This window comes from Marmota flaviventris, chromosome 5, assembly GCF_047511675.1.
Source record: "Marmota flaviventris isolate mMarFla1 chromosome 5, mMarFla1.hap1, whole genome shotgun sequence".
In the NCBI taxonomy this organism is placed as follows: domain Eukaryota; kingdom Metazoa; phylum Chordata; class Mammalia; order Rodentia; family Sciuridae; genus Marmota; species Marmota flaviventris.
The window spans coordinates 108504054-108531084 of NC_092502.1; the positions used below are offsets into that span (position 1 = coordinate 108504054).

The 27031-nt window shown below is 36.5% G+C and overlaps 1 protein-coding gene across 1 annotated transcript in view; it reads right to left on the reverse strand.

The window, feature by feature from the left end:
• The window catches only part of Ankrd31 (ankyrin repeat domain 31), a 190863-nt gene that overhangs the window by 116619 nt on the left and 47213 nt on the right, over positions 1 to 27031 (reverse strand). The window contains 2 exon segments of the mRNA XM_034636448.2: positions 2361 to 2503; positions 3387 to 3542. Of these exon segments, the coding sequence (XP_034492339.2) occupies positions 2361 to 2503; positions 3387 to 3542 (299 nt within the window).

The following is a 27031-nucleotide window of genomic DNA, read 5'->3' on the forward strand; positions in this document are numbered from 1 at the left end:
CCAAAAAAACAAACAACCCAATCAATAAATGGGCTAAGGAGCTGAACAGATACTTCTCAGAAGATGATATGCAATCAATCAACAAACATGAAAAAATGTTCAATTTCTCTAATAATTAGAGAAATGCAAATCATAACTACTCTAAGATTTCATCTCACTCCAGTCAGAATGTCAATCAACAAGAATATAGAGCACTTGCCTAGCATGGGTGAGGCACTGGGTTCGATCCTCAGCACCACATAAAAAAATAAATAAGTAAAATAAAGTTAAAAAAAAAAGAATACGGGCTGGGGCTGGGGCTCAGTGGTAGTGTACTTGCCTGGCATGTGTGAGGCACTGGGTTTGACTCTCAGCACCACATATAAATAAATAAAATAAAGGTATATCAACAACTAAAAATATATATATTTAAAAAAGAATACAGGCAACAATAGCAAGGATGTGGAGAAAAAGGTATACTCATACATTGCTGGTGGGACTACAAACTGGTGCCACCACTATGGAAAGCAGTATGAAGAGTCCTCAGAAACTTGGAATAGAACCACCATTTGACCCAGCTATCCCACTCCTTGGTTTATACCCAAAGGACTTAAAATCAGCATACCACAGTAACACAGCCACACCAATGTTTATAACAGCACAATTCACAATAATTAAACTGTGGAACCAACCTAGGTTTCCTTCAATAGATAAATGGATAAGAAAATGTGGTGTGTGTGTGTGTGTGTGTGTGTGTGTGTGTATAGTGGAATATTACTCAGCTTTAAAGAAGAATGAACCAGGCATGGAACCTTATGTCTGTAATCCCAGTGGCTCAGGAGGCTGAGACAGGAGGATCACGCGATCAATCCAGCCTCAGCGAAAGTGAGGCACTAAGCAACTCAGTGAGACCCTATCTCTAAATAAAGTACAAAATAGGGCTGGGGATATGGCTCAGTGGTTGAGTGTCCTTTAGTTCAACCCCTGGTACACCTCACCCCCCAAAAAAGAAGAATGAAATTATGACATTTGCCAGTAAATTGATGGAGCTGGAGAATATCACGCTAAGCAAAATAAGCCAATCCTAAAAAAACAAAGGACGAATGTTTTCTCTAATATGTGGATGCTAATTCCCAATAAGGGGGTGGGTGCTAGGGAAGAACTGAGTTACCTTAGATTAGGTAGAGAGGAGTGAAGGGAGAGGAAAGGAGGGGATATGGGGATAAGAAAGATAGTAGGATTTATTACCTTATGTACATATATGACTGCATGACCAATGTGATTCTATAACATGTACCCTCAGAAAAATGAAAAATTATACCCCATCTATGCATGATATATCAAAATGCATAAATGCATTCTACTGTCATGTATAACTAATGTATAACTAATTAAAAGAAATTTTAAAAAGGGGCTTGGGATATAGTTCAGTAGCAGGGTACTCCTGGGTTCAATTCACAGTACTACAAAAAGAAATGTAGGAAGCTCAGAGCATATGTGGTTTCTGAAATAAACCATGTATAATGGAATTCATAATTTTACTTAATGTTACATTTATTGTAGGTACTACTAACTAACTGATATGGAATTATAGTATTTTGATATTTTAACCAGTGGTACAATCACACAGGAATGTATTTACTGATGATTAGCCCTGGGAGGTTACTGTGTACTATGCTGATTCTGAAAATGGCACAGACTCTATGAGGCTATACACTTCCAATCAGAGCTGGATATCATTGTGTAACATTCTACAAGAAGAATATATTCTTTAAAAGAACATAAAGCACCATATGAAAAGAGTTTTAAAGGAGTAAAAGCTGAAAAAATTAACTATGTGTAAATATAAAATGTTCTGTATATTCATAAAAATAATATGTAAAATAGCATCTACCAGCTGGGCTTGGTGGCACATGCATATATTCCTAGCTACTCCCAAGGCTGAGGCAGGGGATGTGGTTCCCTCAACTGAGCCCAGGAGTTTGAGATGAACCTGGGCAGCACAGTAAGACCCCACCCCTCCTTCAAAGGCAAAAAAAAATATGTAAAATGACATCTACCATATTAAGCACAAAAATCCCATTGAGAGGACGGGTTATAGCTCAGTGGTAGAATGCTTACCTTGCATGTGTGAGGCCCTGGGTTTGGTCCTCAGCACCACATAAAAATAAATAAGTAAGAATAAAGATATTGTGTCCATCTACAACTAAAAAAAATTTTAAAAACACATTGAACAGTAAAATTTTATTATAAATCCTAAATGTTCATTAGCAGAATGAACCAAAATTGAAATTCCCTGTGTTTTTCTGTTGCATGGGCCCAGAGATATTTAACATTTGCAGAACACAATATTTACTCTGCAAACAAAATAATTCAAGTACCTTATAATGTCCATTTATCACAGCATCATGTAGAGGAGTGATCTGGTTCATTCCTTTGATATTTACATCTGCTCCACTTTTTAATAGTTCACTTGCTGTGCCATGAAATCCTCTTAAACTAGCTTCATGAAGTGCTGTCCAACCTGTTACACAAAAAAGAAATGACATTTGTTTATATTTGACATCTTAATAATGTTTTGTGCTTGCCCTTAAAAATACTAATTTTAGATTGTTTCTTTAAAAATATTTTGACTATATGAGACAATATAACATCACCATGAAAGCACCCTGTATTATATAGTGGATTCAATAAATCTGAGGGACAAATCAAATTCTCTCTCTCAACTCTGTTGTGGAAAAATATGAAAAAAAGTCAAATATTTTAAAGTATTCTTGTATACCCAAAGCACCATTCAGACTGGCCCAGTGCTATTCAGTTTGTTAAGTACCTAAGTATCTTTACTCACTCATCTCCAGAAGAACACATGATATTCTTTCTCCCCACAAGGAAGACTACACCAGACACCCAGCCTTACAGAAAGACTGCTGTTTTCTGAACGACCTATCCGAACCTCTTTACCTCTATATTCTATTCTCTCCATCTCCCTGGTCATCATTACTCCTGCTGTATATCTACCATTTTGTCACAAATCTCCCTTTAACCCCCAGATAAGGGTACCTTCAGTTTCTTCCTGCTTTTGACCACATTTCTCCTCCAAAGTTGAGCCCATAGTGACAATGACCACGCAAAACCAGACTCAGGGACCATCCTTCTTTCTGTATAATGGCACTGTAGATGGACACCTGCCACAATCTTTGAAGAAATATAATGCTCTTTTTCTGCCATTCACCCTCCTCACCTTACCCTCTTCCCTGAAGATAATGGCAAAGAGCTTCTTAAGAAAGAAAATTACAAGAAAGCTTTAGGACTTGCCTTAGGCCCACTCTGCTATACTTTCATGGCAGTGATTCTGCTAAACCTACAAACCACTATCAGGAAAACTAGAGGAGGTAACCCTAACTTACCAGCATAACTTGGCTGATTAACATTTGCACCTTTTTTAATACAAAGATGTATGAGATCAGCATCATTGTGCAGAGCAGCCTTATACAATAAGTTCTCTCCAAAAACGTTTTTCCGGTTTATGTCAGAAAGACGTAGTTTATTCATCTTCATTTTTTCTGAAATGAGGGGATGAACAAAAGAGAAATAACTCCTTATTTGAAAACCAGGAGAAACAAGCAACTGGATGATTCCACTAAACACTCTGGAAGTGTGGAATATTATGTTATGAAACAGTATTTCATCTGTTAATTCTAACATGGTTGGAGTTGAATCTAAGCTCTACATACAAAAAAAGGAAAAAATGACAAATGTTATTAGTTTTAAAATATTTTCAGTAAATTAAAAATCCTGATAAGCAGTGTATATTAATTAAAACTCTCATGAGAAGTACATATTGAGAAGACTAACCAATTATTTTCTTAAAAGTTATCATAAAAATAGCCGGGTGTGGTGGCACATGCCTGTAATCCTAGCAACATGGGAGGCTAGGACAGAAGGATTGTGAGTTCAAAGCCAGCCTCAGCAACTTGGTGAGGCACTAAGCAACTCAGCGAGACCCTGTCTCTAAATAAAATACAAAAAAGTGTGTGCTCCAGTGGTTAAGTGCCCCTGAGTTCAATCCCCTACACACACACACACACACACACACACACACACACAATCTCATAAAAATAATTATTTAAATCTAGAATTAAGTATCATCTGCCATGGTTTGGATCTTGAATGTCCTTCAAAGGCCCATATGTTAGACTAGTGTCCTAGGGTGGTACTACTGGGAGGCTGGTGGACTTTTTAAAAGGTGGGCCCTGATAGTCACTGGGGCATGCTCTCTTAAGGGGACAGTGGAACCCCCATCCCTTCCTTTTCTTCTCTTTTGTTTCTTGTTCATGATGTAAGCAGTTCTGCCCCACCATGTGCTCCTGCCATGATGTGCTGCCCACCACAGGTCCAAAGCAACAAGACCAACCAATAGTGGACTAAAACCTCAAAACTGTGAACCAAAATAAACCTTTTCTCATTAGAAGTCAATTATCTCAGGTATTTATTGCAGTGACAGAACTAACACATTATCAAACTTTATAAAGTGTTAGAATATTTAATAAAATCATGATAAGACAATGACAGAGGTACAAAAACTAATCCCAATTAGACCAGAAAAGAGAATGCTAAATATTCTTTGCTAAAAGTATCTGTCATGAAATTAAATAAAGAATTATGGCAATAGTTTATTTCCTAAGCCAGGAAATGCACAATTAGAATAATTTTCCAGATGATACATACCAAGTATCAATTCTCAATTGTGCCTCCTAAAATGCTGAAACTCCTCATTTAGATAATCCAAATTCTGTCAATATGGGGAGGAGGGATGCTATCCTAAATTTCAGGATAGTTTTGATAATACCTTTTCCAAGCTGGATCTAGCTAACCAGATCCATTTTAAAATCTCATAAAGCTGAGTACTACAGCAACATTCTTAATGGACTGCAGTTTAACTGCCTTGCTTTTTATTAAACTCACTTCATTTAGTTTTACTGTAAAACAAACCTAACTGCTGATCATTTAACCCTACTTTCCTGTGGTAAGCCATTGTTATAGATCGTGGCCGCCATTAGAAGATGGCGCCGGCTTCCACTGTGGCCTGTGGTAAACAACTCCTTTTATGGAGAGTTGGCGCGCAATTCCTTACCACCCTATGAGAGAGATCCACGTGGCGGCTTGGGATTGGGATGCAGGGGGCTTTATTAGGGTGTGTCGGGTGCGGGCACTAGAAGATGATACATGACTCAAGGCCTGAATAAACTGCTGAAAGAAGAATCCTGTGTCGTGTTTTCCCTTGCCGGCGAGGGGTCGCGACACTTTCCTATTCCCTAGAGTACAAAGCATTTTCCCATCAGATAATCTATATGCTTACCAAGAAACTGTGGTGCTTACTCCAAAATCTGTTTGCACCAGTTGCACTTCTCTTCTATTATAATTATGTAATTTATTAAAAACAACAAATTAAGAATAAATTTTTTTTCAATGAAAACTAAGTTATGGAAGACATTTATTCCCAGTCATGACTAAATAACTGTTGTGAATTACCCTGCCAGGGTCAACAACTTGAAGGCCCACAAAATACATGGAGAGACCTATTTTCAAGCATTAGAAAACAGGCAGTTCAGATTTATGACCCTCTGAAAGGAAATAAACAAGGTGATCCCTAAGATTACCCTGGCTTCTTGTTTGGATAAACTTTCCAGAATACAGTACAAGTAGGATAGGAAGAGCAGAGTAAGGTGATCCTGCTCATGAGGAGACAGAGTTAGAGAATGGGGAGGCTAAGGGGGTTAGAACTTGTAAGGTAGGGCACAGAAATGAGAGAATAGAGGAAAGGCCACACAACTCATAAAGTTGCTCTTTGAGTTATTATCTGTATGATAAACTGCTCATGTATAAAGGTGAGTCTCCCTGAAGTTGGGCAAGAATAACTACTGAAAAGCCATAACAACTATCAGAGCTCATGTAAGGTTGGGAGACATTCACAATCCCACCAGCCTAATTAGAGACACTCTGCAGACCAACAAGGGCATTTAAAATGAGACGATCCCCCCCCCACTCACCCAAAGGGCCATGTCTCAGTCAACAGGGCTAAACTAGTCTTAAAATAAGGATACATTACATCTGCATAATGAGGGTTTTTTTTAAAGCATTAAAAGAATTAAGTTAATCTTCAAGTAACCTGATTACCAGCTAAAACAAAATCCAATACCATCTTAAAAAATACACTCAATAACATTTTGTTGCATATCCAATTATTCTCCATTACATTCATTGCCCTTGTGCCTCTGTCAAAACCCAGTTGTCAATAAATATATGGTTTTATTTCTGAACTTTTTGTTCCATTAACCTATTTCCCTATCTTGATGCCAATGTCATGCTGATTTGATTATCACAGCTATATAATAATTCTTGAAAACAGGTAATTTTAGCCTTCCAACTTTGTTCTTTTTCAGTTATTTTGCTACTCTAGGTCCTTTACATTTCTAAATGAATAGTTCATGACTTTCTACAAAAAAAAAATTCAGGAAGCATTTTGACTGGGATTTCTTATGGTTTGGATGTGAGGTGTCCCCCAAAAGCTCATGTGTAAGACAGCACAAGAAGGTTCCAAAGAGAAATGATTGACTATAAGAGTCTTAACCCAATCAGTGATTTAATCCCATGATAGGGATTAACTGAGTGGTAACTGAAGTGGTAGGGTGTGGCTGGAGGAGGTGGGAATTGGGGTGTGGCTCTGGGTATATATTTGTGTCTGACAAGTGGAGACCTCTCTCTGCTTCCTGTTGGTCATGTGACCTGCTTCCCTCTGCCACAATGTTCAGCCTCACCTGGAGCCCCAAGGATCTTGAGTCCTGAGAAATGGAGCCACCCTTCCATGGACTAAGACCTCAGAAACTGTGAGCCCTAAAATAAAAATTTTCTCCCCTAAAATTGTTCTGGTCAGATCCTTTAGTCACAGCAGCAAAAATTGCTAAGACAGGATTCTATGCACTCCATAAATAAATCTGAGTAAAGAGATAGCTTAGCAATATTGAATATTGTGACTGAAGAACAAGATATTTGTCTCCAACAAATTTTCTTTGATTTTTCTAGGTGATATTTTATAAGTTTCAGTGTACCTATCATTTATATCTTTTATAAGATTTATTCCTATTTTACATTTTTTATTTTATACTCCTGGTTTTCAAATTTTACATTATAGTTTTTTATTGCTAGAATATAGAAAATAATTGATATTTGTAGATCTTGAATCCTACAACTTTGCTAAGCTAAATTATAATAGTTTATAATTTATAAATGTTTCATTAGATTTTCTGCATAGATAATTATGCTGTTTGTGAATAAAGACAGTTTTAATTCTTCCTTTCCAAACTGGATGCCTTTTCTTTTTCTTTCTGATTAAACTGGCTACAACCTTCAGTATAATATTACACAAAAGTGGTAAGAATCGATATACCTGCCTGTCTTATTTCTGATCTTAGGGAAAGAATTCAGTCTTTCACTATTAAATATAAATTGTTTTCTGGAGACAGCTTTTGTCAGGTTGGGAAAATTTCCCTGTGCTCCTAACTTACTAAGAGTTTTCACTAGAAATGAATTTTTGATATTGTCAAATGTTTTCTCTGCCTCGTATAGTTCTTTATTTTTTAGCTTAATACAATAAATCATAGTGAGTGGTTTTCAAACATAAAACCAATGCTGCATTCCTGGGATAAACACCATTTGGTGATGTGTTATATTATATTGGATTTAATCAAATTTTGTTTATAATTTTTGCAACTACATTCATGAAGGATATTAGTCTATAGGTCTCTGGTTTTATAATACCTTTGATTTTGGTGTCAGTTTCATAGTGGCCTCAAATATGAGTTGGGAAGTATTTCCTTTTGGTTGTAGTGGGAGAGATTGTTTAGAACGCCCTTAAATGTTTGGCATAACACTGAAAGTGTTACAAACTGAACTGTGCCTTCTCCAAATTCATAGGCTGAAGTCCTAATTGGATAAGTTTGGATTCAAGAGTGTGTGTGTGTGTGTGTGTGTGTGTGTGTGTGTAATGCATTTTTTCTGTGAACTGCTTATTCATTTCCTTTACATATTTTCTTGTTCTTTTTCCTTTTGTTCTCAGCTTTTATTATCAATATTTTGATATACAAAAAGCTGAATTTAATGTATACAACTCAATGAGTTGAGAGGTAAGTATATATGCATGAAATCACCACCACCGTCAAGGCTCATCAACATATCCATCATGTTCTTTGGCCTCATAAAAAATTTTGCATGCTAATAAAATGAACCCCTTATGCAATATACTAATATTTCTGCTCTGTTTGATGTTTGATCTTCTTTAGGGTACATTTCTATACATTTTTTTAATGCATGAAGTCAATTTTATAATTCTTTTCCCTCCTAGCTCCTTTCTGGTTTTGACATGCAAAAAGACTTTTCCACACCAAAATTATAAAAAGGTTCATCTATGTTTTCTTCTAGAGTGTTTTGTTTTTGTTTTCATTGAAATCTTTGATCAACCTAAATAATCCACTTGAATTTTTTTAAAATTTCTTTTTAGTTGTTGATTGATATTGATTGATTGATTGATTGATTGATAGATATGTGGTGCTGAGAATCAAACCCAGGGCCTCACATATGCTAGGTAAGCACTCTAAACCATTGAGCTACAACCCCAGCCTCCTAATATCCACTTAAGAATAAGAAATGTTAAAGGGACCAAATTTTGTTCATGTTTTTCACTATGTATTACTTTCTCTTGCTTTTTACCACCAATTTGAGACTTCATTTTTATCACATATTTGCATCATATTCCCATACCAGTGCCAAATTACTTTAATTTCAGTAGCTTTCTAATATACCTTTTTTCATTTTCCAATATATTTTTATTGATTCATTTTAACATAAAAATAGGGTTCATTTTGACATAATTATAAAAACAAGAAATATAATTTGTTCTAATTCAGTCTCCAGTACTTCCCCTTTCCCTATCTTCCTCCCTCCTTGTTTCCTTCCCTCTTTTCCACTACCTTTCTGCTATTTACTTACATTTATTTATTTATTTATTTATTTTTAGAGAATTTTTTGGGTTTTTTTTTTTTTTTTTTTTTTTTTTTTAGTTTTCGGTAGACACAACATCTTTTTAATTTATTTTTTTTAATATGGTGCTGAGGATCAAACCCAGCGCCCCATGCATGCCAGGCGAGTGCATTACTGCTTGAGCCACATCCCTAGCCCACATTTTTTTAAATTAGTGTTTTGTGGCTATAAATTATGGTGAGATTCACAGTGGTATATTCATATATGTTCATAGGAAAGTTAGGTCAGATTTATTCCTCTCTTCTTTCATTCCACTTTGTCTACTTCATTGGTCTTTCTTCTATTTTTTTTTACCACCCTCCCCCATTTGGATTAGCTTCTGCATATCAGAGAAGACATTCAACCTTTGGATTTTGGGAATTGGCTTATTTCACACTGCATGACAGAATCCAGTTCATTTACTGGCAAATGCTATAAAGTCATTCTTCTTTATGGCTGAGGAATACTCCATTGTGTATATATACACCACATTTTCTTTATCCATTCATCTGTTGAAGGGCACCTACATTTGTTCCATAGCTTAGCTCTTATAGACTGAGCTGCTATAAACAGTGATGTGGCTGTGTCTCTGTAGTATACTGATTTTAACTCTTTTGGATATATAACAAGGGTCAAATGGTGGTTCCATTCCAAGTTTTCTGAGGACTCTCCATACTGCTTTCCAGAGAGTTGCACCAATTTGCAATCCCACCAGCAATGTATGAGTGTACCCTTTTCCCCACATCCTCACCAACACTTATTGTTACTTGTATTCTTGATTGTTGCCATTCTGATTGGAGTGAGATGGAATCTCAATGTAGTTTTAATTTGCATTTCTCTAATTGCTAGAGATGAACATTCTTTCATATATTTGTTGACCATTTATATTTTTTTCTGTAAATTGCCTGTTCTGTTCCTTTGCCCACTTATTAATTGGGTTCTTTGTTGTTTTGGTATTAAGTTTTTGAGTTCTTTGTATATCCTAGATATTGATGCTCTATCTGAAGTGCAGGTAGCAAAGATTTTCTTCCATTCTGGAAGCTCTCTCTTCATGCTCTTGATTGTTTCCTTTGCTGTGAAAAAGCTTTTTAATTTGATGTCATCCCATTTATTAATTTTCTATTTTATTTCTTGTGCTTTAAGAGTCTTGTGAAGGATGTCAGTTCTTTAGCCAACATATTGGAGTGTCAGGCCTATATTTTCATCTAGAAGTGCAGAGTTTCTAGTCTAATTCCTAGGTCTTTGATCCATTTGGGGTTGAGTTTTGTGCAGGTGAGAGATGGGGGTTCAACTTCATTCTGCTACATATGGATTTCCAGTTTTCCCAGCATAACCATTTGTTTAAAAATAGGCTATCTTTTCTCCAGCATGTGTTTTTGGCACGTTTGTCTTATATCAGATAACTGGATTTATGTGGGTTTGTCTCTATGTCTTCTACTCTATTCCATTAGTCTTTGTGTCTGTTTTGGTGCCAGTACCATTCTGGTTTTGTTACTATAGCTAAGTCTTGTATTATGAAGCTTCCTGCTTTACTTTTCTCACTAAGGATTGCTTCTGCTGTTCTAGGTCTCTTATTTTCCCAAATGAATTTCAAAACTGCTTTTTCTAGTTCTGTGAGGAATGTCATTGGAATTTTAATGAGAGCTACATTAAATCCGTATAGTGTTTGGGTAGTATGACCATTTGGACAATATCAGTTCTGCCTATACAGGAACGTGGGAGGTTTTTCCATCTTCTAAGTTCTTCTTCAATTTCTTTCTTTAGTGTTTTATAGTTTTCATTGTAGAGGTCATTTATCTCTTTTGTCAGATTGATTCCCAAGTATTTTTTAAATCCAATCTGCTTACCCCTATGTGTTTTGATTAAAGAGTTTAGACTGTTTACATACAATGTTATTATTGAGATAATTTTTATTTCCTGCTATTTTGATTTATTTCTAATGTTTAAATTGGACTTGTTTCTCCTTTAATTGACTATTCTCCTAGTGGAATTGCTCCCTATGCTGGTTTTCATTCTTATTCTTTATTTCTTCTTCATGAAAATTTTGTTAAATATGTTTTATAGTACAGGCTTTGTAGTTATGAATTCTAGCTTTTGTTTATCATGGAAGGTTTTTATCTCATCTTCAACTCTGAAGCTTAATTTTGCTGGTTCAGTATTCTTGCTTGGCATACATTTTCTGTCAGAGCTTTGTATATATTATTTCAAGCTCTCCTGGCTTTTAGGAGTTGGGTTGAGAAATCAGTTGAAACCCAGACAGGTTTACTCCTAAATGTGACCAGTCTTTTTTCTCTTGAAGCTTTTAAAATTCTGTCCTTATTCTGTATGTTAGGCATTTTCATAATAATGTGTCTTGAAGTGAATCTCTTGTGATTTTGTATATTTGGAGTTCTATATGATTCTTGTATTTGAATTTCCATCTCATTAGTAAGCAGATTGGATTTAAAAAATACTTGGGAATCAATCTAACAAAAGAAGTAAATGACCTCTACAATGAATACTACAGAACACCAAAGAAAGAAATTGAAGAAGAACTTAGAAGATGGAAAAACCTCCCATGTTCCTGAATAGGCAGAACTGATATTGTCCAAATGGTCATACTACCCAAACACTATACGGATTTAATGCAGCTCCAATAAAAATTCCAGTGACATTCCTCACAGAACTAGAAAAAGCAGTTTTGAAATTCATTTGGGAAAATAAGAGACCTAGAACAGCAGAAACAATCCTTAGTGAGAAAAGTGAAGCATATTATTTCATTGAAAAGACTGTGTACATTTTTTAGTTTGTATTTCAGAGCCTTCATATACCCCAGTGAATCTTAAATTTGGCCTTTCAATGTTATCCTAGATTTCTTGAATTTTCTGTTCATGGTTTCTTAATATCTTTTCTCTTTTTAAATTTTTTTTTAATTTTTAAATTTGTTTTAACTAGTTATATATGACACTAGAATGCATTTATGCACTTTGATATATCACACATAGATGGGATATAATTTCTCATTTTTCTGAGTGTACATGTTTCAGAATCATATGGGCCATGCATTCACATATATACATACAGTAATAATGTCTGTTTCATTCTACTGTCTTTCCTATCCCCACATCCCCACCTCTCCCTTCCCATCACTTCCCTCTACCTAATCTAATGTAATGCTATTCTTCTCTAGTGCCCCCTGCCTTATTATGAATTAGCATCTGCATATTAGAGAAAACATTAGGCCTTTGGTTTTGTGGGATTGGCTTATTTTGCTTAGCATGATATCCTCCAACTCCAACCATTTACTGGCAAATTCCATAATTTTATTCTTTTATAAAGCTGAGTAATATTCCATTGAGTATATATACCATATTTTCTTTATCCATTCATCTATTGAGGGACATCTAGGTTGGTTCCATAGTCTAGCTATTTTGAATTGAACTGCTATAAACATTGATGTGGCTGCGTCACTATAGTATGCTGATTTTAAGTCCTTTGGGTATAAACCAAGGAGTGGGATAGCAGGGTCGAATGGTGATTCCATTCCCAATTTTCTGAGGAATCTCCATACAGCTTTCCATAGTGGTTGTAGCAATTTGCAGCTCCACCAATAATGTATGAGTGTACTTTTTTCACCACATCCTTGCCAACATTTATTGTTGCCTATATTTTTGATGACTGCCATTCTAACAGGAGTGAGATGAAATCTTAGAGTAGTTTTGATTTGCATTTCTCTAATTGCTAGAGATGTTGAACACTTTTTCATATATTTGTTTATCAATTGTATTTCTTCTTCTGTGAAGTGTCTGTTCAATTCCTTAGACCATTTATTGACTGGTTTTTTTTTTTTTTTTGGTGTTAAATATTTTAAGTTCTTTATATATCCTAGAGGTTAATGCTTTTTGGAGGTGGATGTTGTAAAGATTTTCTCCCCATCTGTAGGCTCTTTCATCACTTTATTAATTGTTTCCTTTGCAGAGAAAAGCTTTTTAATTTGAATCCACCCATTTATTAATTCTTGATTTTACTTCTTGAGCTTTAAGAATCTTGTTAAGGAAGTCAGATCCTAGGCCAATGTGGTGAAGATTTGGGTCTATTTTTTCTTCTGTTAGGTGCAGGGTCTCTGTTCTAGTGCCTAAGTCTTTGATCCACTTTGAGTTCATTTTTGTGCAGGGTGAGAGACAAAGGTTTAATTTCACTTTGCTACATATGGATTTTCAGTTTTGCCAGCACCATTTATTGAATAGACTATGTTTTCTCCAGTGAATGTTTTTGGTACCTTTGTCTAGTATGACACAACCATATTTATGTGGGTTTGTTTCTGTATCCTCTTTTCTGTACCATTGGTCTATAAGCCTATTTTGGTGCCAATACCATGCTGTTTTATTACAATAGCTCTGTAATATAGTTTAAGGTCTGGTACGATGCCTCCTGCTTCACTTTTCCTGCTAAGGATTGCTTTAGCTATTCTGGGTCTCTTATTTTTCTAAATAAATTTCAATGTTTGCTTTTTCTAATTCTATGAAGAATATCATTGGAATTGCATTAAATCTGTATAATGCTTTTGGTAGTATGGCCATTTTGACAATATTAATTTTGCCTATCCAGGGAGATCTTTCCATCTTCTGAGGTTTTCTTCAATTTCTTTCTTTAGAGTTCTGTAGTTTGCCAACCAAGAATTTTATATAAAGCAAAATTAAGTTTCAGATTTGAAAATGAAATTGAAACATTTCATGATAAACAAAAATAAAAGAATTCCCAACTAGAAAGCCTACACTACAGAGCATTCTCAATAAAACTTTCCATGAGGATGAAGTGGAAAAAAAAAGTGAAAACCAGCAAAGGGAGGAGCCACACTAAAGTGACAATCAACCAAATGAAAAACTAGGACAAATCAAAAACCAGAAATAAATCAAAATGACAGGGAATACACATCATGCTCAATGATAACCTTACATGTTAACAGCCTAAACTCATCAATCAAAAGACACAGACTGGCAGATTGGATTAAAAAGCAAGACCCAACAATATGCTGTCTTCAAGAGACTTACTTCAAGGGCAAAGACATCCACAGGCTGAGGTGAAAGGATAGGAAAAAACTTCATATGGATTCACTCATATGGATTGCATAAACAAGCAGGGGTTTCCATTCTCATTTCAGATAAAGTAGACTTCAAACCAAAGTTAAGTCAGAATATACAAAGAAGGACATTTCATTCTTCTTAAGAGAAGTATATATAAGCAGAACATAACAATTATAAATTTTTATGCCCCAAACAATGGAGCATCTATGTACACCAAACAAACCCTTCTCAATTTCAAGCATCAGACAGAACACAATACAATAATACTGGGTGACTTTAACACACCTCTCTCACTACTGGACAGATCTTCCAAACAAAAACTAAATAAGGAAACTATAGAACTAAACAATACAATCAATAATTTAGACTTAACAGACATATAGAATATTTCAACCGTCAATGAGCAAATAAACTTTCTTCTCAGCAGCACATGGCTCCTTCTCTAAAATAGACAATATCTTATGCCACAAAGCAATTCTTAGCAAATATAAAAAAGCAGAGATAATACCCTGCATTCTACTAGACCACAATGGAATGAAATTAGAAATAAATGATAAAATAAAAATAGAAGCTACTGTAACAAATGGAGACTAAATAATACACAATTGAATGATGAATGGATAGTAGAAGAAATCAAGGATGAAATAAAAAAATTCTTGGAGGTAAAAGAGAACACTGATACAATATATCAAAAATCTCTGAGACACTATGAAGGCAGTACTAAGAGTAAAGTTTATTTCACTGAGTGTATTCATTAAAAGAATAAAAAGTCAACAAATAAATGACCTACCACTACACTCCATGCCCTAGAAAAAGAACAAGTCAACACTGAAAGCAGTAGCAGACAGGAAATAATTAAAATCAGAGCTGAAGTCAATGAAATTGAAACAAAAGAAATAATTGAAAAAATTGACAAAACAAAAAGCTGATTCTTTGAAAAGATAAATAAAATAGATAAACCCCTAGCCATGCTAACGAAGAGAAAAAGAGAGAAAACTCAAATTACTAAAATACAAGATGAAGAAGGAAATATCACAATGGACACGTCTGAAATACAGAAGATAATTAGAAACTATTTGGAAAATTTATACTTTAATAAAATAGAAAACATTGAAGACTGACAAATTTCTAGAGACATATGACCTACCCAAATTAAATGAGGAGGTCATACATGATTTAAATAGATAATTTCAAGTAATGAAATAGAAAATGCAATCAAAACCAACCAGATGGATCCTCAGCCGAGTTCTATAAGACTTTCAAAAAAGAATTAACACCAATATTCCTCAAAGTATTCCATGAAATAGAAAAAGACGGAACTCTTCCAAGCTCATTCTATGAGGCTAATATCACCCTGATACCCAAACCAGGCAAAGATCCATCAAGAAAAGAAAACTTCAGACCAATATCCCTGATGAACATAGATGCAAAATTTTTCAATAAAATTCTGGCAAATTACATACAAAAACATATTAAAAAGATAGTGCACCACAATCAAGTGGGATTCATCTCAGGGATACAGGGTTGGTTCAACATATAGAAATCAATAAACATAATACATCATATTAGTAGACTTAAAAAAAAGAATGATATGATCATCTCAATTGATGCAGAAAAAGCATTTGACAAGATACAGCACACCTTCATGTTCAAAACACTATAAAAACTAGAGATAGTAATAACATACCTCAACACTGTAAAAGCTAAACCCCAAGGCCAGCATCATTCTAAATGGAGAAAAATTGAAAGCATTTCCTCTAAAAACTGGAACAAGACAGAGATGCCCTCTTTCACCACTTCTATTTAACATAGAAACTCTAGCCAGAGTAATTTTTTTTATTGGTTGTTCAAAACATTACAAAGCTCATGACATATCATATTTCATGCATTAGATTCAAGTTGGTTATGAACTCCCAATTTTACCCCAAATACAGATTGCAGAATCACATCGGTTACACATCCACATTTTTACATAATGCCCTATTAGTAACTGTTGTATTCTGCTACCTTTCCTAACCTCAACTATCCCCCCTCCCCTCCCCTCCCATCTTCTCTCTCTACCCCATCTACTGTAATTCATTTCTCTCCTTGTTTATTTTCCCATTCCCCTCACAACCTCTTATATGTAATTTTGTATAACAATGAGGGTAGCCAGAGTAATTAGATAAAAAATTAAAGGGATACAGATAGGAAAAGAAGAACTCAAATTAGCACTAATTGATGGCAATATGATTCTATATACATAGAAGGCCCAAAAAATTCCACTAGAAAACATCTAGAACTAATAAAATGGATTCAGCAAAGTATTCAACACCCATAAATCAAACACATTCCTATATATCAACGAAGAATCCACTGAAAGAGAAATTAGGAAAAACTACTCCATTCAAAATTGCCTCAAAAAATAAAATACCTGGGAATCAATCTCACAAAAGAGGTAAAAGACCTATACAATGAAAACATCTTTTCTTTATGGTCAACTTTATTTTCAAGATTATATGCTTTGTCTTTAAGGCCTGAAAAATCTATCTTCAAAGTGATCCAATCTGTTGGCAATGCTTTCCATTGAAGTTTTAATTTGGTTTACTGATTTCTTAATTTTGAGGATCCCATTTGGTTCTTTTTCAGAATCTTTTATTGAAGTGATCTTTCACTTACTGTGTTTTCTCTTTGATTTTACTTCTTACATCTTCTTTTAACTCATAGAACATACCAACTATGAACTTTTTAAATTCTTTTTTTGACATTTTCTCCAATATAGTGTCAATGAAGTCTGTTGTTGAAGCATTATAAGCTGTTTACGATGGTTTGTTCTCTTGCTTTTTCATATTGTTTATATCGGTATAGTTCTCACTTCTTTAAAGTGAAAGACTATTTTGTGAGCTTCTTTCTCTTAAGAGCCCTGGGTTGAGTGAATATCTAGATAATAAGATTTTAAGTCAATGTATAACCTCTGATAATCCCAATATCAGCACAGCTTTAAGAGATGTCACTGAGGGCTAGGGTTATGGCTCAGTGGTAGAGCACTTGCCTAGCAGGTGTGAGATACTGAGTTTGATTCTCAGCACCACATAAAAAAATAAGTAAAATAAAGTTATTATGTCTAAGTACACTAAAAATATTTTTAAAATATGTCACTGAACCCTATTTACTATAATCACTTCACAGCCAAGCTTCTTTCTATTCAACCTTATAAGAAACAAAAATTTGTTGCAATTGTTCTCCATGAGTCCTCAAATTCAAGTATAAAACTATAATAAAGTTCTAGAATACGTCAAAAATTAGTTATTGGAGATCCAACATGGCGGCAGGCACGGAGGTATCAAGTCTCTGACCTCTCCAGCTGTGCGGGCATAGGGAGTCTTAAATCCTCTAAACGCTGTTTGCTCAAGATCACTAGGCATTGCTGAGCTAACGTGGATCTGGGGCGAACAGTCTGGGCCTCTCAGAACACACACCGAGCCCGTAGGGGCCGAATTCAGGCTCCCGTTCACCCGTGTCTCGCAGACAAACTGCTCTGGCTCAGTGCTAAAGAACCGGCGGAAGTCCGGACCCGCCAGCCGCTGCCCGCGCCACTCGGCCGTGGGCCACCCACCCGCGGCCGGCCCCCGCGACTGGGCGGCTAGCCTCTGAGGCGCGGCTCAGCAGGAGCAGCGCAGGGACTCTAGGAAGAGGTCTCTAGCCAGGCCTTCGGGAAGTAGCGAACTGGGAACTGAAACCAACCAGAGACAGACCAGTCCCACCCCTCCCTTCGGACACTCCGGCAAGGAGCCTGGGGCCCGCCATAGCAGACAGGTGACGTCACCGGAGGTCGGCCAATGGAATTCCTTCCCAGCGGAATCCACTTTAGCAGGTGTGTGACTCCCACCCCCTCCAGATACAAGCAGCCAGGAAACCTCGGGAATCTCTCCGGGGGCGTGTCTGTAGGGAAGCAGAGGGGATTCCCAATCCCCAATTCCCCTTACCACCAGCGGCGACACCCAAGGTCTTAGCCGCCAGTTTCCGGGGGCATGTCCACCAAAGGGGTCCGGAAAAATTAAACTGTTGGTCCCCAGATCACCGCACCACAGCACTGGGGCTTAGATGAATGACAGAGAGAGTGCTCAGTCGTTCAGGAAATAGGACATGCGGGTGGGGTTGCAAGTGTAACCAGATCTTTGGGGAACCGCCTCTGGTGAACAGGACCTGGCTGGCTGGCTGGCTGGCAGGAGGAAGGGGGGGAGGGCCCGGAGAAGTGAAAGGGCTCTGGACTAACAGGATTGAGAGACTCCCAGGAGCCGCCTTACAGGGATTTCTGTCAGCACATAGAGGGCAGAAGCTCGGCTCGGAGGGCACAGCTCCGCCTACTGGAAGAGAAGAAAATGGATCTCTAAGACTTCAATTTTTTTTTCTCTCTCTCTTTGTTCTTTTCTCCCCTTTTCCTCTTTCTTTCTTTCCCTTTTCAAGTTTTATTGTTCTTTCCATTCTCCTCTAATCTATCTATCTATCTCTCTCTCTCTCCTTCTTTCTTTTTAAGAGCACCTTCCTTCCCCTACCCCGCAACTTTCATCCCAAGCATTATGTCTTCCATTACGTGTAATTGTCTAAATGCAAATAGGTGAATGTTTCAAGGCTGTCTATAGGGCTCCTAAATACCTAGCTACTACCAACACCCTGATCCAATCACCTGTTAGTATCCCCCTTCAGTAGAGCAATCTTCTAAAGTAGCCAAGACATACGAACCCTCATACCATCATAGCACCTAACCTAAACATAGAGTCCTAAGAACAGACAACAAATCACTATATGCATACAGAATCCAGAAGCCTTTTATGAATTGAATGAATCAGCTTTAAAGTACAATAAAGCCCAACATTTCTAGGCATAGTCTCCCACCACAAACAAGAGACAACAGAGATATACAAAACCAAAACAAATTTATAGGAGAAAGCAGAAACACAGCAGTCAAACAGAGCTGGAAAGTAACGTGAACAACATGAAAAAACAAGGGAAAAAATGATTACAAACAATGCAGGACAACTTAAATCTACAGGAGGACCTAGAGGCATCAGAAAAATAGACAGAAAGAACTCAAGGCATACCTAACTCAGATGGAACAGAATATTAGAGAACACATGAGACAGCAAGTCCAAGCAATGAAAGTATATTTGAAAACAAATTAAACAAACAAATTCAAATGGTAAAGAACGAGCTCTACCAGGAGATAGAGATTTTTAAAAAAATCAAAAAGTAATCCTAGAAACGCAGGAAACCATAAACCAAATTAAAAACTCAAATGTGAATATTACAAACAGACTAGATCAAGTAGAAGTCAGAACATCAGATAATGAAGACAAAGTTTATCAACTTGAAAAGAATATAGTCAACACGGAAAGGATGCTTAAAACTCACGAGCAATCTATCCAAGAGATATGGGATGTCATAAAAAAAACAAACTTGAGAGTCACTGGGATAGAAGAAGGTATAGAGGTTCAAACCAAAGGAATGGACAACCTATTAAATGAAATAATCCTAGAAAACTTCCCAGATATGAAAGATGGAATGGATTGCCAAATCCTGGAAGCCTACAGGACACCAAACACTCAAAACCGTAATAGACTAACTCCAAGACACATAATTATGAAGATATCCAACATACAGAACAAGGAGAGAATATTAAAAGCTACGAGAGAAAGGAGGCAGGTTACATTCAGGGGTAAACCAATTAGGTTAACGGCTGATTTTTCATCACAGACGTTGAAAGCGAGAAGATCCTGGAACAACGTATTTCAAACGCTGAAAAATAATGGATTCCAACCAAGAATACTGTATCCAGCAAAATTAAGCTTCAGATTTGACAATGAAATTAAAATATTTCACGATAAACAAAAGTTAAAAGAATTCGCAGCCAGAAAACCAGCACTGCAAGGCATTTTGAGCAAAATACTACAAGAAGAGGAATTGAAAAATGGTACCCAAAACTAACAGTGGGAGGTACCTCAGTAAAGGGGGAGAAAAATAACCAAAGAGGAAAAACTAGCCAAACTAAAATAAATAAATAAATAAACATGACTGGAAGTACAAACCATATTTCAATAGTAACCTTAAATGTTAATGGCTTAAATTCACCAATCAAGAGACATAGGCTAGTAACCTGGATTAAAAAAACAGATCCAACAATATGCTGCCTTCAGGAGACTCATATGATAGGAAAAGACATACACAGGCTGAAGGTGAAAGGTTGGGAAAAATCATACCACTCACATGGCCCTCGGAAGCAAGCAGGAGTGGCCATACTCATATCGAATAAAATCAACTTCAAACCTAAGTTAATCAAAAGGGATAAAGAAGGACACTATATACTGTTAAAAGGAACCATCCACCAACAAGACATAACAATTATCAATATGTATGCACCAAATAATGGTGCTGCAACATTCATAAAACAAACTCTCCTCAAGTTCAAGAGTCAAATAGACCACAACACAATAATTATGGGTGACTTCAACACACCGCTCTCTCCATTAGACAGATCCCCCAGACAAAAGCTGAATAAAGAAACTATAGAGCTCAATAACACAATCAATAACCTAGACTTAACCAACATATATAGAATATATCAACCATCATCAAGTGGATACACGTTCTTCTCAGCAGCACATGGATCTTACTCAAAGACAGACCATATACTATGCCATAGGGCAACTCTTAGTAAATATAAAGGTGTGGAGATAATACCATGCACCTTATCTGATCATAATGGAATGAAACTGGAAATCAATGATAAAAAAGGAAGGAAAAATCCTGCATCACCTGGAAAATGAACAATATGTTACTGAATGATCAATAGGTTACAGAGGACATAAAGGAGGAAATCAAAAAATTCTTAGAGATAAACGACAATACAGACACAACATACCGGAATCTATGGGACACAATGAAAGCAGTTTTAAGAGGGAAATTCATTTCCTGGAGTTCATTCCTCACAAAAAGAAAAAAACCAACAAATAAATGAACTCACACTTCATCTCAAAACCCTAGAAAAGGAAGAGCAAAACAACAGCAAATGTAGTAGAAGACAAGAAATAATTAAAATCAGAGTGGAAATCAACGAAATTGAAACAAAAAAAAACATTGAAAAAATTGATAAAACTAAAAGTTGGTTCTTCAAAAAAATAAATAAGATCGACAGACCCTTAGCCACGCTAACGAAGAGAAGAAGAGAGAGAATTCAAATCACTAACATATGGGATGAAAAAGGCAATATCACAACGGACACCACAGAAATACAGAAGATAATTAGAAAGTATTTTGAAACCCTATATTCCAATAAAATAGAAGATAGTGAAGATATCGATAAATTTCTTAAGTCATATGATCTGCCCAGATTGAGTCAGGAAGACACACACAATTTAAACAGACCAATAACAAAGGAAGAAATAGAAGAAGCCATCAAAAGTCTACCAACCAAGAAAAGCCCTGGACCGGATGGGTATACAGCGGAGTTTTACAAAACCTTCAAAGAAGAATTAATACCAATACTTTTCAAGCTATTTCAAGAAATAGGAAAAGAAGGAGCTCTTCCAAATTCATTCTATGAGGCCAACATCACCCTGATACCTAAACCAGACAAAGACACTTCAAAGAAAGAAAACTACAGACCAATATCTCTAATGAATTTAGATGCAAAAATTCTCAATAAAATCCTGGCGAATCGAATACAAAAGCATATCAAAAAAATTGTGCACCATGATCAAGTAGGATTCATCCCTGGGATGCAAGGCTGGTTCAATATACGGAAATCAATAAATGTTATTCACCACATCAATAGACTTAAAGATAAGAACCATATGATCATCTGGATAGATGCAGAAAAAGCATTCGACAAAGTACAGCATCCCTTTATGTTCAAAACACTAGAAAAACTAGGGATAACAGGAACTTACCTCAACATTGTAAAAGCTAGCATCATTCTAAATGGAGAAAAACTGAAGGCATTCCCTCTAAAATCTGGAACAAGACAGGGATGCCCTCTCTCACCACTTCTATTCAATTTAGTTCTTGAAATACTAGCCAGAGCAATTAGACAGACAAAAGAAATTAAAGGCATAAAAATAGGAAAAGAAGAACTTAAATTATCACTATCTGTGGACGATATGATTCTATACCTAGAAGATCCAAAAGGGTCTACAAAGAAACTACTAGAACTAAATAATGAATTAAGCAAAGTGGCAGGATATAAAATCAACATGCATAAATCAAAGGCATTCCTGTATATCAGCAACAAAACTTCTGAAATGGAAATGAGGAAAACCACTCCATTCACAATATCCTCATAAAAAAAAAAATACTTGGGAATCAACCTAACAAAAGAGGTGAAAGATTTATACAATGAAAACTACAGAACCCTAAAGAGAGAGATAGAAGAAGATCTTAGAAGATGGAAAAATATACCCTGTTCATGGATAGGCAGAACTAACATCATCAAAATGGTGATATTACCCAAAGTTCTCTACAGATTTAATGCGATGCCAATCAAAATCCCAATGGCATTTCTTGTAGAAATAGATAAAGCAATCATGAAATTCATATGGAAAAACAAAAGACCCAGAATAGCAAAAGCAATTCTAAGCAGGAAGTGTGAATCTGGAGGTATAGCGATACCAGATTTCAAACTGTACTACAGAGCAATAGTAACAAAAACAGCATGGTACTGGTACCAAAACAGGCGGGTGGACCAATGGTACAGAATAGAGGACACAGAGACTAATCCACAAAATTACAACTTTCTTATATTTGATAAAGGGGCTAAAAGCATGCAATGGAGGAAGGATAGCATCTTCAACAAATGGTGCTGGGAAAACTGGAAATCCATATGCAACAAAATGAAGCTGAACCCCTTTCTCTCACCATGCACAAAAGTTAACTCAAAATGGATCAAAGAGCTTGATATCAAATCAGAGACTCTGAGCCTGAGAGAAGAAAAAGTTGGCTCCGATCTACATATCATGGGGTCGGGCTCCAAATTCCTTAATAGGACGCCCATAGCCCAAGAGTTAATAACAAGAATAAACAAATGGGACCTACTTAAACTAAAAAGTTTTTTCTCAGCAAGAGAAACAATAAGAGAGGTAAATTGGGAGCCTACATCCTGGGAACAAATTTTTACCCCTCACACTTCAGACAGAGCCCTAATATCCAGAATATACAAAGAACTCAAAAAATTAAACAATAAGATAACAAATAACCCAATCAACAAATGGGCCAAGGACCTGAACAGACACTTCTCAGAGGAGGACATACAATCAATCAACAAGTACATGAAAAAATGCTCACCATCTCTAGCAGTCAGAGAAATGCAAATCAAAACTACCCTAAGATACCATCTCACTCCAGTAAGATTGGCAGCCATTATGAAGTCAAACAACAATAAGTGCTGGCGAGGATGTGGGGAAAAGGGTACACTTGTACATTGCTGGTGGGACTGCAAATTGGTGCGGCCAATATGGAAAGCAGTATGGAGATTCCTGGGAAAGCTGGGAATGGAACCACCATTTGACCCAGCTATCGCACTTCTCGGACTATTCCCTGAGGACCTTAAAAGAGCGTACTATAGGGATACTGCCACATCAATGATCATAGCAGCACAATTCACAATAGCTAGACTGTGGAACCAACCTAGATGCCCTTCAATAGATGAATGGATAAAAAAAATGTGGCATTTATACACAATGGAGTATTACGCAGCACTAAAAAATGACAAATCATGGAATTTGCAGGGAAATGGATGGCATTAGAGCAGATTATGCTAAGTGAAGCTAGCCAATCCTTAAAAAACAAATGCCAAATGTCTTCTTTGATATAAGGAGAGCAACTAAGAACAGAGCAGGGAGGAAGAGCATGAGGAAAAGATTAACATTAAACAGAGACGAGTGGTGGGAGGGAAAGGGAGAGAGAAGGGAAATTGTATAGAAATGGAAGGAGACCCTCAATGTTACACAAAATTACATATAAGAGGTTTTGAGGGGAAAGGGGGGGGGTAACAAGGGAGAGAATTGAACAACAGCAGATGAGGTAGAGAGGGAAGATGGGAGGGGAGGGGAGGGGAGATAGTAGGGGATAGGAAAGGTAGCAGAATACAACAGTCACTAATATGGCATTATGTAAAAATGTGAATGTGTAACCGATGTGATTCTGCAATTTGTATGTGGGGTAAAAATGGGAGTTCATAACCCACTTGAATCAAATGTATGAAAGATGATATGTCATGAGCTTTGTAATGTTTTGAACAACCAATAAATAAATAAATAAATAAATAAAAGGAAATAGAGGGGGAAAAAAGAAAAAAAAATAAAAATGCAAAAAAAAATAGTTATTAAATTTAGTAAACTCACTATAACCTTAAATGTGGACTAAAGTGGGGTCAGAATAAAGATAGGGCAAAAAGGAGAGAGAGAGACAAGAGAGAGAGATAAGCTATAAAAGAATAATTACACCAAGGTAGAAAGGAGAAATAGATTAATGATTAGTATTTGAGGTAGTATCCGATTATGCAAGAAGATGGGCAGGGGGTAAGAAGAACAAGTATAAACTAGAGCTAGGAAAACAAAGTTAAGAAGATTGATTCTAATTAATGCTAAAAAAACATTACATGAAAAATATTCAAACAGGTTGAAGTTACAATGTTGGCAATTGGATTAAAAATTAAAAAGTTATTTATAAATCAAGTTGACATTAGAGTTGTTTATAGTAGACCATATCAAGGCAAGGAAAATTTTTATTAAAGTTTGGTTTGGATTTCATTGGGGTTTAGACATTTAGCAGATGTCCATCAGTCTTTGGCTGTGGATCTCTCCTAAGTTGCAGGGGCACAGGAGCCAATTCCCTAGTTGCTATGAACCTCCTACTAGCAACTTCTGGTTTATCAGCTCAAGGGCCTACAGGTGACCAGTTAGTGTTGTGAGTTGGCTGTTTCTATTGTGTACAGTAATACAAGATGCAGGCTTTGGAGTGTCCCTGTGATTGTTATGGGTCACAGTGTAGCTGCTCCCGTCTATCAGATTCTTTTCAAAGTAGTGAAAATCCCCATGCCTGTCTGTGAATTCAGGAACTCTGGCTCTGGGTTTTCCATGGGTGTTCTGTGGTGCAGAAGTATTCCCCTGATCACGTTGCTCTCTGAGGTACTGTAGTGAAAGGTTTCTGGTGGCTCACCTGGACCATAGTCTCCACTGCCCCGGGTTGTGAATAGTGGGCATTGATTCCCTCTGTTTACTAAGTCTGATGCAATGTCCTACAAGTATTCAAACAATGCCCTGTCACTTGCCAAGTGTGACCACAGGTCAGGTTGTGCACCAGTTAAGGCTGGGATCAACCCCTTCCTGTTGCATAGATTCTGGTAATTTTCCACTGGGCAGTTTCCCTCTGGTATGGCCCTGCAATCCCGGGGACCAACCCTAGGTTTCCCAGGGTGCCTTTCCCCAATGTCAGTGGTCTGGATTTGGTGAATCTGCTTTCCTCTGTTCAGGGCCACAGCTGCTTCATTGCTGTCCCTGTCTGAATTGAGTGAGTGGAGGCTGCACAGAGCTTTCTGCCCTTTCCTGGGTCCCAGAGGCTGAGCAGTGTTAGGTGCAATTTCTTGGTATAGTTCCCAGTAGCTCATTCTCCTTGTTCACAATAAGGGAGTAAAAGAGAGGATTTCATTGATTTTGGGGTAGTAGTGGTCCTTCTAGAAGTTCTTTCCGGCCAGATTCTTAAGAGATCCCACTGCAAGGGACTTCCCTTTGGTTTAATTTGCAGCTGTCTGGGCAGGGAAGATGTTGTGCTGATTTAAGGAGGTGACTGGTCTGCTGAAGGCTCCAGAGATGACTGCAGACCCCTAGCTCAATTTTCTTTTCATAAATTTGTTTAAGTTGTTTACTATGTTTTAAGGATCCATCTGTTACACTTGTGTTTTTCCTTTTAAGTAGGTGAGCTTAAGAGATTTTTTGGCTCCCCCACCATTTTCTCTCTCTGTTGCCCCTCCCCCCTTCCTAACACCAGGTTCAAGTTCAGGATTAGGGGACTCTGAGCTTGTTTTCTACTCTGGTAATCTATCTTCCAGTCTTTCCAGATCTCAGACTTTGTAATACTGAGTCTTAGAACATTTATTTTGTCATCCACCTCTCAATTCTGCTTTTCCTTGACTACTTTCCGTCCATGTTGTAAAGAGATGGGTACTCACTATCTAGTTCACTTCCACCATCTTCCTGTCTCCTCTAATATGCTTTGATATTATATAGAACAGGGTCCTACCACTCTACCTTCCCTTTGCTTTTTTCAGAATTTTCTTATCTAGTTTTTCATAATTACTTTTCCAGCTGAAATTTAGTATCATTTTGTAACATTCCCATAGCTATCCTCCAGCTCTGTTAAAAAAAAAAAAAACACCTAAACAATAAAACAATGAACAAATAAACAAAAATCTATTTTTGATAGAGATCTCTTGTATTCATTAAGTAATTAAGAGAAGTAAGTTTCTTGTAACACGTAATCTTTTTAGTCAAGAGCAAAGTTCTTCTTTCCATTTATTTGAGTCTTTTTATTTTAACGTACCTCAGCAGAATTTGTAAGCTCTCTTCTTACAGGTATTTATCATATTTCTTAACACTGATATAAGTAGGTATTGTCTGTCTTTTGTAACAATTATAAATTGGATATTCTCTTGTATCTCTAGTTAATAATTACATAAAATATATTAATTTTATCTTCTTTGGTTTATTGAATTTTTATTTTGAATAATTTCAGGCTTATAGGAAAGTTATAAAAACAAACAAAGGGTTGGGGATATAGGTTAGTGGTAGAGCACCTGCCTAGTACGTATGCAAAACCTTGGATTTAATCCTTAGTACTGAAAAAAGAAAGAAAAATAAAAAGAAGATCAAAGAATTCATTCATTG